This window comes from Macaca fascicularis, chromosome 17 (genome assembly GCF_037993035.2).
Source record: "Macaca fascicularis isolate 582-1 chromosome 17, T2T-MFA8v1.1".
In the NCBI taxonomy this organism is placed as follows: Eukaryota; Metazoa; Chordata; class Mammalia; order Primates; family Cercopithecidae; genus Macaca; species Macaca fascicularis.
The window spans coordinates 91,979,556-91,999,586 of record NC_088391.1 but is presented as its reverse complement, the minus strand read 5'-3'; the positions used below and the strand labels follow the sequence as shown (position 1 = coordinate 91,999,586).

Below are 20,031 nucleotides of genomic sequence, written 5' to 3'. Positions count from 1 at the left end.
GTTGTCTGCTAATGTGATTACATTACATTAACCAACCTCGGATAATACTTCCAAATGTATTACTTGTGGAGTTCAAGATTTGAGCAAAATCCCTCAAATGGAATGCTCTGCAAAGTTATACTACCGTTCCTTCAGATGGTAATTACATTTAGTACCAGATGGCATTGTGTAATCTAACTTTTCTATAATGAGTGAAAGTAATTCGAAGACTCATAGACCTCTCCCTTTCATTACAGAATGTGTAGGCTTTTCCCACACCCTTGTTCTGGGACATTAAGAAAGAAGACATGGAGACAAAGAAGAAACGAACTGGGGACCCCCTGCTACTGTGTCTATAAACAACTAGTGGTGTTTAAAGGCTAATAAAGCTCCAAAGATCTCTCTTATAACCATAATCTTTGGGCCAATTTTAAAATATTTTAGATGGAGAAATGTCAAGAAAAATAGAGACAATTTCAAGACATGATTCTCTTTCCCCAACCTCCATAAAAGATTATATATATATGGCTGTCATATAAGGAGCAATTGAAATTCCACAGCACAAAGGCAATGCAGGGGGAAAAAAAAGGATCAATCTTTCATATTTTTTTTTCTCAAAGGCTTGGCAAGAAACCAGGGGTAATATTTTTGCAACTGGGAATGTGTGTTTGCTGAAGAATATTCCCACATTTGAATCATCCTCAGGGGTCCTCATCTTGTTTTACTTTCAAAGGTAGAGAGGGCATAACATTAACCCCAACTGGGAAAAGGAAAATGCCTCACTGTAATTCTCCTCCAGGGAACAGGAATAAAGGGATTACATATGCCTGCATAATGCAGAATTTCCTCACTCAGACAAGACAAAAGACTTCATTATTTTTCACCAGACACTTGAAGTCTTGTGCCTCCCAGTTGCAGAAGCCAAGGAGGCAGGCCAATATTTTATATTAAGCCACTAGATGGAGTTCCTTAAAAAGTGGCCTTCTAGTACTTGCCATTATGAAGAGATCTAGGGAAGATGTTAAGAACCTGACACTACCCAGTCTTTCCCCTAAGAAAAGTGAGACTGTCCCTGAAGATCACAGTATTTTTCCAGCACCATTAGCTTTGCTCTTACTCTGGATGACAAATAAATGAACATTTTCTTCCTGAAAACGTACCTCGTTTGTGCTTATGTGAGACCAAAAGGCATCTCAACCCTAATGAAAAATGAAAAATGGCAAAATATAACCAAATGGAATATTCGAGTATTTCTCCTGCGTAGGTCCATTACTTGGTAACTTTAAAGATGTATGCATCTCATTTCTTATATAAAATATTAGAAGTCTCAAATTTTGTAGTTATTCACTAGTGCGGCTTGCAAGTATTCAATTCCTATAAGAGGAGGTATCTGGAGACCACGTTCCCAGCAACAGATCTGATCTCCAGTTAAAGGAATAGAAATAAGTTCACCTGCTACAGCCTGCTCTGCTTCCACGTTGGCTTTCAGGCTTCCATAATAGCTTTCACATACAACGTAGAGAAAGATTTATGCATTTTTCAGTTGTAAGGTGCAATGTCTTTTTTTTTTCATTACTGTCTCTTCTAGCGTAGGTATGCAGCCCATTATTCCTGAGTGGCATCATATTCTAACTTGAGATAAAATTAAGATTATTTAACTTGCCCCTTTCAAAAGTATATTTTAAACACATGCTGTTTTGTCCGTGATGATTTTCATGCTTCAGAAGCATGGAGTGATCAAAAAAGAAAATATTTGATCTTCACAGAATTTCAAGGTTCATTCATTCCACAAATATTTATTGAGCACCTACTGTGGATAAGAGCTGAGAAATAATCATGAACAATTGTAAAGACAATGCCTGCTCTCTTGGAGCTCTTTGGAGCATGGCGTATGTGACGAATATAAAAGACCAAAGAAAATGGCATGGAGAGAATGAGGGTCCTCCTGGTAAAGACGAGACCAGAAAGGGAGGTTAGAGGGAGTCTAAACAGGGCTTTGTAAGCCACACTGCACATTAGGCTTCGTCTTTTTAAGGCAGTGATGGTAACTGCATTCGTGATCTATTGCTGCATGACAAATTACACCAAAACTGAAGTGATTTAAATGACATGTTTTTCATCTCACAGTTTTAGTCAGGAATCTGGGCATCACTTAGTCATGTCTCTCTCCAAGCTACATGCATTTGGACTTGAATGGGAAGAGCCCCACTCAGTCGCATGGTTATTAGTGGATTCAGTTCCTTGTGAGCTGTGATGTGAAGGCTTCAGTTCCAGCTGGCTTCATTCCTCCCCAAGGGGAACTCTCCACAGAGCACCTCACAAAATGCAGCTTGCTTCACCAGGGCAAGCAAACAAGAGGGCAAGAGCAAGTCAGCATGAGAGAGAGAGAGAGAGAGAGAGAGAGAGAGAGAGAGACTCTAGGAAGACAGATGTCATAGTGTTCTGCAACCTCTCCCATTCTTCTGCTCCTTAACAGGAAGTCACTAAGTGCCACCCACATTCAAGGGGAGGGAAGTAAGTACCCAAGGGCGTGAAACCCAGGAGCCAGAGGTCATCAGGGTAATCTTAGAAACCTGCCTGCCACAATACCATTATGGACGTTCATTCCAGAGAACATTCGGTTTGGGATAACAATGCAGTATCTTTTCTGAGGGTGGAGGCATGGGTCCACAATGGACGTCACTATCAGTCAGAACACAAAAGACTTAGCTTCTGCTATTATCCTCTGCCAAACTTGCTGCTCAGTCCCCAGTGCTATGTAGAGTGTTATAACATCCACCATGACACAGGACAAGATACAACAGGAAATAATAGCAACTAAAATTCAAAGAAAGTGTTGATGTTTCCAAAGTGCTATCACATTCATAATCATTTTTACTTCTTCCAACTCCCTGTGAAGTCAGAAGGAAAGGCATTATTGTTCTCTACATTTTACATATGAGAAATGGAGGCTCAGAGAAAGCACATCACCTGTCTAAGGTCCCACAACTTATAAAAGCTGAAGTCAGAAGTGTGTGCTTCTAAAGCTTATGTTTTCTCAACTCATCTTCTCCATTAGGCTTCCAGAAAAAGGCAGAACTTTCCATCAGCAGCTGCACTGCAGGCTGGACTTCTTTGAACCGTGAGAGACTAGCAAGTTAGGGATGGGGTCACACAGTCCCCATGCACCTGATGCTACCCTCCCTACTCACCCCTCCCCACCTTTTCACTTACTCATTCTGTTCAGCAGGCAGCCTGAGGGCCAGGAACTGAACTTCCTAGGAATGGGAGGCTGAGTGATAAAGTGGTCCCTAATCACCTCACAGCCTAGTAAGGGGAATAACTAATGATAACAAAATGCCGTAAGCATTAAACAAGCTTGGTTAATAACATACTGTAGGAACATGGAGTATAAAACAAGTCATTTTTTTGTGCTTTCACATAGGTGAAATATTCATTTTTCATTTCATGTTACTTTTCAGAACCCATTTGTATCAGTCTGTCATTATATTGTGCATGTTAAAACACTATTTGGTATTTCATGGTTTGCCTTACTGTATATGCTTATCTATGGTAACATTGTATTTCCTTTAAAAATAATAAAGCAAACTTCTACCATCCTTTTGTATGAACCTGGGCACATTGGATTAGAGTACATGTAACCTCTTAGCAGGTCTGATTGTGTCCAACTGAAGTTCATAGCTTTCTGGCAACACTGTTATTTTCCAAAATAGCAAAATTTCTTACATGGCCAAGGAAAGTGACAATGGCTTAGGCAGTACAAGGCTGTTTCATTATGCAGAAACATCCTATCGTGGGCATCTTTCTATACCTGTTTCAATGTCCAGGTCAGCTCCAGGCCAAAGGGTTATAAAACTTCCTTTCTATTCCCTTCCCTTGCTCCTGCATCTACCATCCAGTCTCAGGTTTATAACTTCCATCTGCTGTCCTTCCTTCATCCACCAGGAACCTGTGTGTGGCCAGTGGTCTCCTTGTATAATGGAATGAGATTTTTCAGAATGTTCTCTTTAGACATATTTATGCATCTGTAGAAAAGTTGCTTCATGCTGTAAATGAAAAATAATGATTATTTGGGGTTTGTTTCCAAGAATACATTTACGTTCAGTGAATTTGTATGGTTTTTCATAGATATTCACCATAATTATCTTCATCCACATTAAAAGCATTTTTAAGGACTTAAATATGACATATTTAATAAGTTCTTATATAATGTATTATTATATAATAAGTTCTTATATGATGTATTATTATATAATAAGTTCTTCTGTAATACGTGTTATATTTAAGTACTTAAAAATGCTTCTATTATACATGTATCATAAGCACTGCTATTTTAAGTGTGCTAAGCACATACAAATCCTTTTCTCAAAGATCTTAACTCTGAGACAGACAGTAATCATATTATTCAAAGCCATTCAACAAATGCATCTTAAGAAACATATTAAATATGAAAATTATATGTAAAAAATGACAGAATTATGTGTTCAGGTGTTGAGCAAATAGAGTATCATTAGATTTGCATATGATAAAATCATTGCATTTTCAACCTGTGAGCTGTCTTTCAGAGCAAGCCTTTCTCTTCATTTTACCACTAAGGAAGTTGGGCCCAAAGATCACCCAACTGGTTCACAGCAATGTAACTTCTGGCACACAAGTCTTTTAATCCCTTGTGTTATTTTCTTGCCACTTACCAACTATCTCAAGGGAATTCCTGTCATTCCCAGTTGGAGAAAATTTTCTGGAGAATAATTTTTTTTCTCACCAAAATCGTTCACACCACAGGTGTTAGGCCACCCAGTTGTCTTCACTCATTAGCAAATCTGAAATTAACACAAGTCCAGTTATGGTCCAAAGAGAACATGTTCTTAAAAGTCTCCATGGTTTAAACAAGTGGTAACTGGTTACCAGGAAGCCGTAAGCTTCAGACTGAGGTTTCTGTAGGTAATGATTCCAAAAACTGTGTGCCTTTCTTTTTAGAATGGTGATTTTAAAAACAACACATAACATTTGCCATCTAAACCATTTCTAAGTGTACAGTTCAGTCATGTTAAGTATGTTTACATCGTTGTGCATAATTCCAGCTTTAGTTACTGCTCTTTATGACTCATTTTTGCTTCTAAACTTTATGTTTTCCTAAAGTTCTGCAAAATCTCCTTGGAACATATATCTCATCATTCCAGAAGCCTGAGTGGACAAATCCTTCCCAAAGGGGGTTTATTAGAAACCTTGTTTAAATTCAAAACCGACATCATGATTGCCTGTGTGTATGAGTCTGTTTTCATGCTGCTGATAAAGACATACCTGAGACTGGACAATTTACGAAAGAAAGAGGCTGAATTAACTTACAGTTCCATGTTGCTGGAGAGGCCTCACAATCATAGCAGAAGGTGAAAGGCACATCTCATATGGTAACAGACAAGAGAGCTTGTGCAGGGAAGCTCCCCCTTTTAAAACCATCAGATCTGGTGAGACTAATTCACAATCACGAGACTAGCACAAGAAAGAGCTGCCACCATGATTCCATTACCTCCCACCGGGTCCCTCCCACAATACGTGGGAATCCAAGATGAGATTTGGGTGGGGACACAGCCAAACCCTATCGCTGTGGGTAGGCTGGCCTTCCTTCTTATGGCCTCCTGATAGAAGCTCTACCATTATTTTTGGAGAGGAGGGAGGAGGCAGAAGGAGGAGGGGCAAGAGGGGAGCTTTCTGTTTATTTTCCAGCCGTTCTTCATAGCCGTGTACTTCTGCTTTGTAAATGTTCTTGACACAGAACGTAAAGTTCATTTTCCTTTATAATTATACGTTATTTGCTGTACTTTGTTTTCATTGGTGTTGCCTTTAAAATAATAAAAGTAATGAGCACTTATGTATTATTCATCTCAAGTGTACAAACCATGCATTTATCTTGGGCTCCTTCTTTTTTTCCTAGAGCTTGCACCCGACAGCGCATGCTGAGTGGATCATTCGAGGGGCAGCCGGCAAAGGAGAGGTCAATCCTCAGCGTGCAGCATCACATCCGCCAAGAGCGCAGGTAAATACTCAGAAAGACAGGGCTTCAGCGACTGTAAAAAAGAGGGGGTTTTACAGGAAATGGTTGCTGTACACAGCCACCGCTGTCAGCCCTGGCTGCCAGACAGGCATGGCTGAGGAATCGAGTTCTATTTGCTGTTTGTTACAACAATGAAACACCTACTCAGATCCAAAGATTCAAAAACATCTCTACTTCACAATCCTTTTCCTTGGAGATGGCCAAATTCTCACTTTTAAGATCAGAAGGAAAAATTCTGAATTTTGTTAGATGGGATCAAAGACATTTGGAAAGAGTATAAGCTTCTGCTACGAAAAGAAATCATAGGCATTTGTGGTGTTGTAGCAGAAAAAGTGTTTTATTTTGAATTTACCATGGTCACTGCTTGAAACGAGGGTTTGATCGTGAAATGTATTAACCAGTGACTGTGGTTGTTTTAGGTCACTAAGACATGGATCAAACAGCCAGAGGATCAGCAGGGGAAAATCTCTTGAAACTTTGACTCAAGATGTAAGTTTTAAGCAGTGCTTTGGATTTCAGAAGCGTGATTATGAAAATGTATTTAAATGACTGCTTAGACAGTGTCAGTGCCGGAGTCTTTCTGCCGCATTCCCATGTCTCCTTAAGACTTCATACCAGAGGGAATCAGGAAACTCAGGATAGGAATTATGTAGCCAAGTACCAGAAGTAACTGTTAACAGCAGAAAACTCCAGTCATCCCACACAAAGCACATGTCTTAGTTAAAATTGTAACACAAAAGTGTCATATCAGTTGCATTTGACTTGAAATTAAAGACACTTTAAGCATTTTAGATAGGTTTGATTTGCATCATTGACTTTGAATATTCCCTAAGAATCAAATATTCTAGAATCTAGATCAAGGGTCTATAATTTCAGGGCTTTTATATGAGGAAGTGAAATTTTATTTCTAGAAGAATTTTTCTGTCAAAGACTAGCTAGTATTTCCCAAGAAAGACTCTAGGTCATGTATTTATTTACTAGTTCTATAAATAGTTATCAAGTGTTTGTTATGTGCTGGGTCCTGTTCTAAGGAATGAGGAGCAGTGGGGAAATAGGATAGACTCAATGCCCTCCTGGAGCTTAAATTTTAGAATAGGAGACAGATCATAAGTTCGTAAAAATATAAGGGAATTTCTGGAGTGATTTCTTTTTATTTTCCATCGTCTCTTCATTACTGTGACAGATTTGCTTTGTAATGTAAAGTGAAATGAAGTCACGTAAAGAAATCAAAGGTGGGGATTTGGGGGCTGGGAATTTTAGATATGATGGTTATCGTAGACCCCTCTGCGTTATCCCAGAGACCCAAATGAAATGAAGGAGCCACGAAAAAAATGCATAGAAGCCAAGCGTTAGATGGCCCAGCAGCTATACCATGCAAAGATTACAGTGAAAGGAAAGGCATATTAAATAACTGTAATTATGAAGTCCTGATTAAAAGACAGGCCTTAGGTTGAATCTGGATGAACTGGCTAAAAAAGTAGTCTTGAATGTTCAGAGTCAAGGATGGCACTTGAGAAAGGAGGGTTAGCAAGAGAAAGTTAGCAAAGCCTTGGGGTTATTTTGTTTTTGTCTTTTTCACCACTTACCTCTTATTTCTTGAGTTTTTGGAGTGTTGGCCTACTACATCTGCTTTCATTCTTTAGAAACTTGTGTGTTTTAGTCTGAGTAGATGGTTTTTATTAAGTGTTCCAGGCAAAATCAAGAGCTAGAAGTTGGCAATGAGAACACCTGGTATCACCAGTACCCTATAGACATGGTTCTTGTTGGCACAAGATCTGTTACTGCCATGATTTTTAATATCCAGAGCTCTATCTGATTGGCTACCATATTGTTGACATGGAATTGCCATCAAATCCAACACATGGCCTGTGCACTTAGAATTGCAGAGTCAGCCATATTGCACGGAGAACATTTTCAGGTAAAAAGTCAAAGAGGCAACCCTCATTCAAAGCGCCATCAATGCGTTTCAACCGAAATGTACAACCTACATAAGAATCAAATCAGAACATGTCTTTGAAAATAATGTGTTTAAACATAGACAGCAAAGGCCCTGTTTGAATAGTCTAAATGCCAGAGCTTACTTCTTCAGAGACTTCCTACCCTATCTTTCATCTAGAAGTAGAGCAAAATCCATCTCCCACCTTCTCCATAGCAAAATGTCATGGGGTTCTGATGATTTCCAATAAATTCTTATAAGGTCTTTTCTCCCACAAAGGGGAGATTTAAATTAGAGAATTTTAACTTTTTCACTTATTCTGAATGATAGCAGACACAGATAATTAAGTCTAAGGAGAGCTTTCTATAAAATCTACTGAGTTACTGGAACTCTGGCCCTGCACCTTCCATGGGGTCCATCTAAAGGTCTGTGAAGGGCCCACATGGCCTGCTCACCTCTCTTAGATTTACCTACACTGGCATCCTGGCTGTTCCATGTGTAGACATGCCGGGCCTGCTCCCAGCTGTGGAAGAACACATGTCTGCAGCCCTACCACAACCTACACCCTCACATCCTTCTAGTCTTTCCTCAGATAGCACCTTCATATTGAGGTCTACCCTGACCTGTTCACTTAAAATCACAATCTTCTAGCCTGTGAATGCCTCTCTATTCCTCTCACCCACTGTGATTTTTAAAAAAAATCAGATCACTCAGCATCCTCTAATATACTTATTTTGAATTATTTTTTATCTGTTTCCCACTGACTAGAACATCCTATGAGAACAAGGATATTTTGTTTCCACTTGCCATATCCCACACATTAGAACAGTGCCTGGCACGTAATAGGATTTCAGTCAATATGTGCTGAATGAATTACTTTTCAGAGGAAAAAATACTCTTGCTATGAAGACTGTGGCCATTAAAGATATATATTTAATCTTATATATACTGTAAATTTATATATTTAATGTAAATACATACATTTAGTTTATACATATTTAATGTAAATATATACATTTAGTATAAATATACATACTTATTGTAAATATATACAACTCATAGATATATATTTATTGTAAATATAGTATAAATATATTTATTGTAAATATACACATTTAGTGTAAATATACATATTATAACTATACATTTAGTATAAATATACATATTATAAAATATACATTTAGCATAAATATATGTTTAACAGTAAATATATATAATTAATATTTATACTCTATATCGAGGGAGATAGTGGTTTTAATTTTTTTAACTGATAATATATTTTGCATTCAAAACCCTCCTATTTTAACATACCCCCTTTTAATTTATTTCTAGCATTCCAATACAGTGAGATACAGAAATGCACAGAGAGAAGACAGTGAGATAAAAATGATTCAGGAGAAAAAGGAGCAAGCAGAGATGAAAAGGTACAGGTTGCTGCAGTGTTCCATGGCTCTCATTTGGGAATGGCAACATTTTCCTTAGCCTTATTCTCCCACGAATTTCTCCTCCAAGGAAAGTGCAAGAAGAGGAACTCAGAGAGAACCACCCGTACTTCGATAAGCCCCTGTTCATCGTCGGGAGAGAACACAGGTTCAGAAACTTTTGCCGGGTGGTGGTCCGAGCACGCTTCAACGCGTAAGTACACTTCATTTCAGCCAGGTGTTTGGCCTGAGCCATGCAAACAGCAGGGGTGTTGTCATATGAAGAAGAAGGAACATGTAATCCTAATGGGGTCACAAAATAAACTGTGGACTAATTAATCATGCTGCTCCTCTTTGCTGAACACCCGACCAGGTGGAAAACAAACAAAGGTCACAAGTAGTTAACATTTATAGAAAACTCGCATCGATAAAACACAATACAGCCATTTTTGTTTGTGCATTTTAGCAGTTTCCTGATACATTTATATCGGCATTATTAACTCCATATTTTATTTTGGAAATACTGAGACGAAAGGAGACTAAAGGACATGGTGAAATGAAGGTCATTGTCCATGTCTTCCATCAGGCTTGTAGTTTCTTTGTGGTAAAAATACCTCAACTGGTTTATTGGAGAATAATGTAAAGTTCACTAGTGCTTTCATTACCAACTGTTATATGAAGGAAACCCACTGTCCGCTGTCTCTACTCTACCAACATGGAAGAAATGTGTAAGAAGCCATCAGTAGGGTGAATGCTGAAGACACTGTATTTGTGGACACCTAAGCCAAGTTTGATGGGCAACCAATGGATGAAATGGATTTTTGTCAAGCATACCTGTGTTAGTCCATTTTCATACTACTGATAAAGACATACTCAAGACTGGGTAATTTATAAAGAAAAAGAGATTTATTGGACTCACAGTTCCACGTGGCTGGGGAGGCCTCACAATCATGGTGGAAGGCAAAAGGCACATCTTACATGGCACAGGCAAGAGAGAATGAGAGAGAAGTGAAAGCAGAAATCCCTCATAAAATCATCAGATCTTATGAGACTTATTGACTACCACAAGAACAGTATGGGGGAACCGCCCCCATGATTCAATTATCTCTGACTGGTTCCCTCCTACAGCACGTGGGAATTATGGGAGCTACAATTCAAGATGAGATTTGGGTGTGGACACAGAGCCAAACCATATCGGTACCTTTAAGTAAATATTCCGAAGACATTAAGAGTCATGGAGGAAATGAGAAAACTTTCCATGTTCCCATTATGTAGTTGGACTGTCCCTGATGCCATCGTTTAAGTAAATTGATTTCTTTGTTATTAATTAGTAGCATATAATAATCGCTATCTGTTATGGACTGAATTGTTCTCCCCCAACAAAATCCATATAGTAGAGTCTGAACCCTCAGAACCTCAGAATGTGACTGTATTTGGAAATAGGAATTTTAAACAGGTTAATTAAATTAAAATGAGGTCATTAGAGTGGGCCCTAATCCAATATGATTGGTTTCCTTATAAGAAGGGAACATTTGGACACAGACATACACAGAGAAGACCTTGCGAAGACATGTAGGGAGAAGACGGCTGTCCACAAGTCAAGGAGACAGCCCTGGAACAGGGTTATCCCTCACAGCCCTCAGAAGGAACCAACTCAGCTGGTATCTTGATCTTGGATTTCCAGCCTCCAAAACTATGAGAAAATAAACTTACGTTGCTTAAGCCACCCAGTCTTAAGCACCAGTGGTACTTTGTTACAGCAGCTCAAGGAAACTAATACAAACTATTATAACATTTCAGGGATGGAAGAGACTTCAGGGACCACTCAGTGTCATTTGTGTGCCCCCTTCTTCAACAGAGGAGGACATTTAAGCGTGCAGAAGTTGATGGCTTTGCTCAGGGACCCAGCTACTACCTGGCTGTCTCTTGATTGCCAGAGTATTGTTCTTTCTGCTTCTATAAAGACTTTCACAATTTAAAACAACTGAGTCATAATTATTAAAATCTTCCATGAGTTTTCAAAGTAAAGGAAGAAAATGCCAGTTTAGAGATCGATTTGATCACTTCTCGAAGTAGGTTTTTTATCTTGAATTATCCTGTTGGCTGCCTGCACCTTAACATCTCATGGCTAATTCTCCACTTCACTTAGTGTGGTGGAATTTCCCTTTTATCAGCAAGGCAGCTGATGTTGATTACAATTGATAAAGACTCTGTTGTAACTGGGGACACATACGCAAAGACTGTAAGCAATCTCATTGACAGTGCTCACAGGCTTCCTGAAAGTAGAAACAATGAATCTCCCTTCCAAGAAATTCTAAATAATCATTCTACAACATCACAGTTAAATGCAGGAGGAAGAAGTCTATTTAAATTGTGGAGATTTAATTAAATAATTTCAAAGAACGAACATTCTTGAGCTATTAAGACAAAGATTTTAAATGAGTATTTTTAAATGAAAGTCAAAATTTAATTTGGTACTACCCATGTTAGAAAATTCTGAACAAAGTCACAAGGTCTAAAATCAAGTATTTTGAGAAACATAAAACTTTATTTTCATAAGCATCAACTGCAAATTCTTTGGATTTTTTCTTTCGTCTAATGTTCTCTGACCTCCAGAGTCACCTACAGTTAACATATTTTATAATGGACATTGTAGAGAGGATGTACAAGAGATTTTAGGTAGATGTTTGCAAATATGATTTTTAGCAAGTTAAAACATGCTTGCTGTGTTGCAGAATTTTATATATGTGTTCTCTTACAGATCTAAAACAGACCCTGTCACAGGAGCTGTGAAAAATACAAAGTACCATCAACTTTAGTAAGCATTAAAAACTTCATTTTCTATGCACATTTGAAGTTTTCATGTACTGTTTTATGCTGCATACAAATATTAAAATTCTCTTTTGTTTTCTTGCTACATAGTGCTGTGAAATAGATGATTGGGGAAAGATGTTTTTAAAATACCAGTCATGTTGATAGAGCCACAGAAGCCATCATCTCTAAGTCTTAGAAGCCTTTCCTGGAACCTTTATGTTTCTCAATTTTGTTTGGTCTTTGGCAGTGATTTGCTGGGATTGGTCACTTACCTGGACTGGGTCATGATCATCGTAACCATCTGCTCTTGCATTTCCATGATGTTTGAGTCCCCGTTTCGAAGAGTCATGCATGCACCTACTTTGCAGGTACCGCTGCTAAATCTCAGCTTACAACTAGGAGGTAAAATACTGACCTGCCGTTTTTCCGTTCATTGTAACCACACTGCCTTTTGCCCATTTCAGATTGCTGAGTATGTGTTTGTGATATTCATGAGCATTGAGCTTAATCTGAAGATTATGGCAGATGGCTTATTTTTCACTCCAACTGCTGTCATCAGAGACTTTGGTGGAGTAATGGACATATTTATATATCTTGTAAGTTTTTGGTTATTTCCTAAATGAAAAATGTAATGGTTTTGTAAAATCTCCTCATTTCTTGGTATAAGTGCAAGATATAGTATGAGTCACAGAGGTTTAGATTCCCTAACTGAATTCTTAAATGGACTCTAGAGTAGTTCATAGTTCATTATATACAAATAAGGGCCATGCATGTAAAATCTAAATTAAGAGCATCATAAATATCTATGGATAGTTATGTTGTTCAAATACACTAATCACAATTTTATGTATGAATGAGACATACACAAATAAGGTCTAACATAGCAAACCTAGTTTGCATCCCACAAATCTTATGGCTTCTATACTAAAAAAAAAAAAAAAAAAGGTTTGTCTCATATAAACCATGTTATTGATTATGAGCCCCTTATTGTTGAAAGCCAACTAAAGTGATTGTGATTGGACCTCTCTCCTGATTCCAATGCATAAAATACCTGGCTATAGCAGGTGCCCATTCAACTGTCCAGTAAAACTGGCTGGAAAACCACAGAAATGGGCTCAAAGAATTTTTTATTTTTTCTGTATGTCCAAGAAGGCATGAAATCATTGTCTTTGCAGACACAACAAGGAAAATTGTGATCATTAACAGGTAGCATGTTGCAGATCATTGATAAAATAGCAGTAACCTTGATAAAAGGAATTCCAGCCATACTGACATCAGCGGAGCCTCCAGAGTAGTAAGTTAAAAGAATGCACTGGTGTACACACACACACACACACACACACACACACACACACGCACACACGGTGTGGACACCTCCATTTCTTTCCTGCATACACATGATGACTTTCCTCTGAGGTATCTAGCAAGTCCAGATGAGGTTTGTTGTTTAAAGTTAACAGATTGCACGTACAACCAGTGAGTGGAATCTCTGCTAAATGAAAAGTTGTGGCCAGTTCGCTCTCAGAAAATGTAACTAGCAGGAGATGAATTGTATAAATTCCAGAGGTTGTTTTTTCCCCTTTAGGTGAGCTTGATATTTCTTTGTTGGATGCCTCAAAATGTACCTGCTGAATCAGGAGCTCAGCTCCTAATGGTCCTTCGGTGCCTGAGACCTCTGCGCATATTCAAACTGGTGCCCCAGATGAGGAAAGTTGTTCGAGAACTTTTCAGCGGCTTCAAGGAAATTTTTTTGGTATGTTAGAATTATCCTTTGATTCCAGTTCACAGTAGTCCAACTCTAGTAGCTAATGAGGAAAAAGTGAGTCTCGCTTATCAAGGTCAATTCAATAGTTTTGGTTATTGCCAGAGGGTTATAGAGGCACTAACAAAACACAATGCACCTTCAAACACTTTACCCGTGGGCACCTCTGGCGTAGGAGTTTATTTAATTCACCTAAAGAGAAGCACTCTGAGATTTGAAAGAGTTCGTATCTGCTGACTCTTTCGGTCCTACCTCTTGACTCTAAGTTATACTCTGGGTTTTAGTTTCCTCCCATCTGAAAATGAAGGATAAGAAGATTCAACACCGTGTACTCCACAAATGGGATTAGGAATTCATGCATTTGGGCTCCTAATTTCATTCTGTGTGTTCTTGAAAGAGTATAGCACAGAATTCTTCTCTAGATCTCAGGAGTGTTAACACAAAACAACTTTTAAAATGCAACATATAGGTATAACCCACTTTAAGTAACTTCAGCATTACAGTAATGAGTGATTACAAAGATGATTGAGGGGGCAAAACGTACTTTTTAGCTGGGCAAATGTTGATTTAGGGTCTTCTGAACACAAGGCCAGAGATAAAACAACAAGAAAGAGGCTCATTGTTCACAATCTGTTACAGAAAGAGCTTTGCCTTACAAAACAGTGATCAAAAGATTCTTTTTATTATTGATGAGGTCTGCTTGTGCATGAGAAGCATGAGTTAATTTACATAGGCTCGTTTTGGATCTTGCTTTCTAGAGACATACCTGTAATGAGAAAACAGCTCTAGTTGTGGTTGATACGAATGTATTTTAGAGATAGATTGTGATGTTACTAGAGGTATATCATTGCTGTTTTTTTTTTTTTTTTTTTTTTTGAGACGGAATCTTGCTGTGTCACCCAGGCTGGAGTGCAGTGGTGCAGTCTCAGCTCACTGCAACTTCCACCTCCTGGGTTCAAGTGATTCTCGTGCCTCAGCCTCCTAAGTAGCTGAGACTACAGGCACGTGCCACCACTCCCAGCTAATTTTTTGCGTTTTAGTAGAGACGGGGCTGCACCGTGTTACCCAGGCTGCTCTCAAACTCCTGACCTCAGGAGATCCACCCACCTCAGTCTCCCAATTGCTGATTTTTTTTAAAGATGTGTTTAAAAATTCTTGTTTTCTTTATGCAAAACCATAAAACGGTGGCTCTTCACACAGCTGGAATTAAAAGAAAGTATCACCTGACGACTAATGTACATGAATCTTTTGATCACTAATAAATTTTAGAGAAGAATTTGTGCCTTTCCCTGATGGTGGTCAGTGTGATTTTAGTATACTTAGGTGTATGTTTAGGTTATTCAACAAGTGCAGTTCACTTGTCCCAAATTTTACCCTCTGTCACTCTTCTCTGCTGAGACCAAAGAAGTCAGCCAGCAGAGGGAGCATGAGTTAATTAACAGATTTGCTTTTCAAGACTGAATTCTCTGCTTTCCTCTGTGCATAGAACATTCTTCTAATGCACACCTTCACGATTACAAGACAGCTAAGCCACTGTCCGGCTCATTTGTGCTCTGCTAATAAAAACATGAATCCAGGCTGAGCACAGTGGCTCACGCCTGTAATCCCAGCACTTTGGGAGGCTGAGGCAGGTGGATTGCCTGAGGTCAGGAGTTCAAGACCAGCCTGACCAATATGATGAAACCCCGTCTCTACTAAAAATACACAAATTAGCTGGGCATGGTGGCGGGCGCCTGTAGTCCCAGCTACTCAGGAGGCTGAGGCAGTAGAATTGCTTGAACCCAGGACGTGGAGGTTGCAGTGAGCCAAGGTTGTGCCATTACACTCCAGCCTGGGTGACAGAGTGACACTCCGTCTCAAAAAAAAAAAAAAAAAATTATATATATACATATATATATCTCCATTTGGGAGAAAAATGGTCAAAATATAATTATTTAAACATTTTTTTCTTTTCCATTAAATAAAAAAGAGCAAGGTGTTGATTTTAAAATCAGGAAAGTTCAAGCCATTTCAAAAATACCTTATTCCATTTTCTTACATGAAATTCATGTTTCCATTTTACAAACTCAAATCTTGTTAATTTTCTCCTTTTGACCTTCCAGTAAGGCTAATTATATGGCCTCTGGTGGAAAAGTTAAAATATATCATCAAAAACCCATGATTTTTATACAGTGTTATCTTAAAATTCCTATTTATGTCACCATTTAAACCAAACCTAATATTTAGTCTTTACCAAGAGATTTAACGTTTCATCAATTTCTTTCAGGTCTCCATTCTTTTGCTGACATTAATGCTCGTTTTTGCAAGCTTTGGAGTTCAGCTTTTTGCTGGAAAACTGGCAAAGTGCAATGATCCCAACATTATTAGAAGGGTAAGATGTACCTTTCTGTCTTTTGAAATAAAAATTAAGGGTCAAGTGTGGTGGCATGTGCCTATAATCCTAGCACTTTGGAATGCCGAGGAGGGACGATTACTTGAACCCAAGAAGTCAAGTTTGCAGTGAGCTATGATCACACCACTGAACTCCAGCCTGGGCAACAGAGCAAGAGACCCTGTCCCTAAAAAGAAAAAAAAAAAGGTAGTTTACACTCCCTTGGCAAATATGTGGTACCAGTGGCTGCCAAGCCTACTTTAAGAACTCCCTATACAACTCTAAGAATTCTCCTCCCACAAACTCCTTTTTGCTTAACATATGCGATATGTCTCTTCTGGCTAGAAAGTTTAATAAGATGAAAAGCACACCTCAGAGAATGTCACTCCTCCCTTCTATTCCAGTGTCAATCCACTGCTGACAACTTGAGCGTGGTCACCCAAGATTCTAGCTGTTGTAGCTGTGAGCTTCGGATACTTTCCCTTGAGGTCTTAGCTAACTTGATCCTCCTTTGTTGTCATATAAGACTCATATCAGCAAACAGCCCATGCAAAAATGTCCAAGAGGCAGCATTTGGTTCTCACCCCTTTTTACTGCTTCCCCACTCCAGCTTTCTCCCCATTAGAAAGCCAGTGCTTTTATATTAGCTCTAGCTGCCCAGAGTCTCCCTCTTTATGACAACCAACAAGGACCTCCACAAAGACCCAAACTTGAATACTTGCACCACAGCGTTTCTTTCTCTTTCTTCAGTCGTTGGTTATAAGGGGAGGCTCACCGTTGTAGCAAGCCCAATATTTCGGTAACTTCACATAATGAAATGTATATATTGTATCTTGGATCAGTTGCAATATATACATTTGCGATATATACGATATATACAGCTCTCCTCCAAATGACCACTCAGGGACTCACATGCCTTCTATCCTCTGTCGCCACCCTTTGCCATGTCTTCAGAGCCTTCTTCAATGAGCTGGAGATAAGAGTGGAGAGCCATCTCCATCTGAATGGGCTGTAGGAGAATCCTCTGCACCCATGTTCCTCTGTGAAGAGCAGGGATACTGCAAGGGAGATTGGAATTTAGTTGTGTATTCCAGAAAAAAAAAAGCGGGGGACACAGTTTAGTTAATAATTAGACAATTTTTGCAATATCATACTGTGTCCCATTCTCTTAGGATTCTTATGTTACAAATAGATTAATAAAGTAATCCAACTACTGCTGATGTGTAAACCAGAAAAGTATTTTATCTTTGATCCCAATAAAATGATGCCTTAGTTCCTAAATGTGTATCTTCAAAAGGCCTACTAGACCTGAACTACATTATATATTTCCAGCAAATATGGGTATCTAATACAGATTTTAAATGATACAAATTGTTCTCTAATTGTTACAAAATACAGGTTATATCTTTGTCCAGCCAAAATACACTATAAATGATATTAATAATGAGAATTTGAAACAAAGGCCAGACTGGGAGAGATTCCAGGAGCTCTGATAAATCTCAGAAGACAGAACAAGGAACGTGGCCTGACAGTCATGCTGTATCAAATTAGCTGATAAAGGAAGTGACAGAGACCTGACGCAAACATCCACAAGCTTGTGTGTGGAAAGAAGAGTGATTTTCGATCCACACTGAACAGAGGCCAGAAAGATAACACCAACACTTCAGGATGAAGCCTGCTAGGAATCTTGGATGACTCAGTATATTAACAGTGGCCTAAGAGCATGGTGATTTTACATTAGCTAGTCATCCCCAGCCAAAGCTGAAGATTGATGGTGACAGCAGCCAGCAGATGAGCGTAGACACAGATTTCATGAAGCATTTATCCTGTTTCCTAGAGCAGTGAGGTCTGTGCAAGGCTCAGATGGAAAGCCTAAGGAGACTTAGCCGTCACAGAGAGCACCAGCACCAAGCAGAATGATTGAAAAGAAATTGGCATGGTGAGACGGGGCTTGAGTCCTTGTATCTTCTCAAATCCAAACATAAGAGGCCAAGGCCAAGAACGCCATATGAGCGAAGGTGACATCAGTTCTATCGGAGGACTTCAACCCATCTTAATAAAAGAAGAGATAAATCCAAAGAAAAGGGGAGAGTAGATACGCCGACATTTAGATCACACACAGTTCCTGTTAAAGACAGCGAAGCTTGAGTTGCTGCGCCCATAGTTTCCAGTTGGGAAAACATGTGTTTTTGTAGGAGGCTGAGCACTTCCTCCCTCTGCTCCTTTGTTTGTTTTCTTAAAACTCAACAGATGGCATGAGATCAATATAGTCATAGATATGGAGCCTAGGACTTAGTCACCAAAGCCCTGTAAACAAACGCTGAGGATACCTTTTGACAAATAGTCATGAAATATCAGTTGTGTCCAAGGCACTGTGATAGGTGAAATGAAATGTGGAATGGAAACATTAGGAGGTCCTTGCTTCTGTTTTGCAGCATTTTCTGTCCAATCAGAACATGTGTTTCATGTTCAAGCAACAGTAATATAAAGTCAGCAGTTTTCAAAAGCCTATGAGAAGCAGAAATAACGTGGAATCTATGATGTCAGCATGGGAAATTGTGCTTCCAACTGGGAGTACTGTGCTGGGAGGGCTCCAGGGAGGAGGCAGGATTTGAGATGAGCAGGAAAGGACCTTCCAAGCAGAGCAAGCAGTGAAGAAAGACACAGAGCATGCGAAGAAGAGTCACAGTGTGGAGGCAGGGACAGAACAAGGAGGAAGGAGCATGGGCTTCGAAATCACAGCTTCTGAGATTGGAATCCTACTTTAGGAGAGGTGGTGGCCTGGTCTGGTCACTTAATCCTTCCAAACCTATGTCTGCCTTGAATGCTTCTCACACAATGATATTGTGAAGATTAGATTACCTTGTTTATGCAAAGTACCTAACCCAATCTCAATTGTGAGTGTTAATTTCATTCCCGCCCATGTAGGAAAACACTGAAAAACAAGGCCAGAAATGTAAGTTAGGGAGAGATCCTCTAGCACCTGAAATGCCTGGCTAAGGGGTTTGGAATTTTTTTGATGAGAAGAGAAACCACAAAAGGTTGGTAAGAAGAGGAATCAGACACATCCTAGTGCCCACAAAGTACAAAGCACTGTTCCTAGTGCTGTTTTTGTTACCCATATCCTAATGAGGAAAACAGGTGTAGAAAGATTAAATAATTTGTCCAACATCACCCACCTAATAAGTGGAGAAGCAGGGAACTAGTGTCCAGGCACCCTGGGTTTTCGCCAAGATACCAGACTGCTTCATGCAATCAAAGATGGGCTCAGGTGGGTTCAGGAAGACAGATTGGAAAAGGCGGTGAGGCTGAATAGTCAAGGGACCTTTATATAATACACTACAACACAGCCTTTTCAAATAATGTTCTACGTAAAAAGGTATGGTTATGGAAAGATAATCACAATAAAGTTTTAGCTGAAAAAAGTGGGTGATGGAAGAATGAAAACTTTATGAGCTCAGATACGTATAGGAAGAAAGACTGGCAAGGTATACTCCAAAATGTTCATCGTGTTTGTCTGTGGGCAATTGTAGGTAAGTTTTCTTCCTTTTATTTGTCCAGGCTTTATAAATTAAAGATGCGTTATTTGCACTTAAATGTTCTTATTTTAAAGAATTGTGCTGATAATCCAGAAAGAAGTAATGTTGGCATTACTGAACTCATCGTAGTAAGAATGGAGACGTGGGCCAGGAAGGA

The 20,031-nt window shown here is 39.1% G+C and overlaps 1 protein-coding gene across 2 annotated transcripts in view; it reads left to right on the top strand.

Moving 5' to 3' along the window:
• The window catches only part of NALCN (sodium leak channel, non-selective), a 349,771-nt gene that overhangs the window by 281,231 nt on the left and 48,509 nt on the right, over positions 1 to 20,031 (top strand). For both annotated transcript variants that reach the window (XM_065533451.2, XM_015439488.4), the window contains 9 exons: positions 5,912 to 6,013; positions 6,451 to 6,520; positions 9,300 to 9,391; positions 9,480 to 9,602; positions 12,150 to 12,206; positions 12,450 to 12,570; positions 12,667 to 12,798; positions 13,788 to 13,955; positions 16,231 to 16,335. In XM_065533451.2, coding sequence (XP_065389523.1) covers positions 5,912 to 6,013; positions 6,451 to 6,520; positions 9,300 to 9,391; positions 9,480 to 9,602; positions 12,150 to 12,206; positions 12,450 to 12,570; positions 12,667 to 12,798; positions 13,788 to 13,955; positions 16,231 to 16,335 — 970 coding nt within the window. The remainder of the gene's footprint in view (positions 1 to 5,911; positions 6,014 to 6,450; positions 6,521 to 9,299; positions 9,392 to 9,479; positions 9,603 to 12,149; positions 12,207 to 12,449; positions 12,571 to 12,666; positions 12,799 to 13,787; positions 13,956 to 16,230; positions 16,336 to 20,031) is intronic.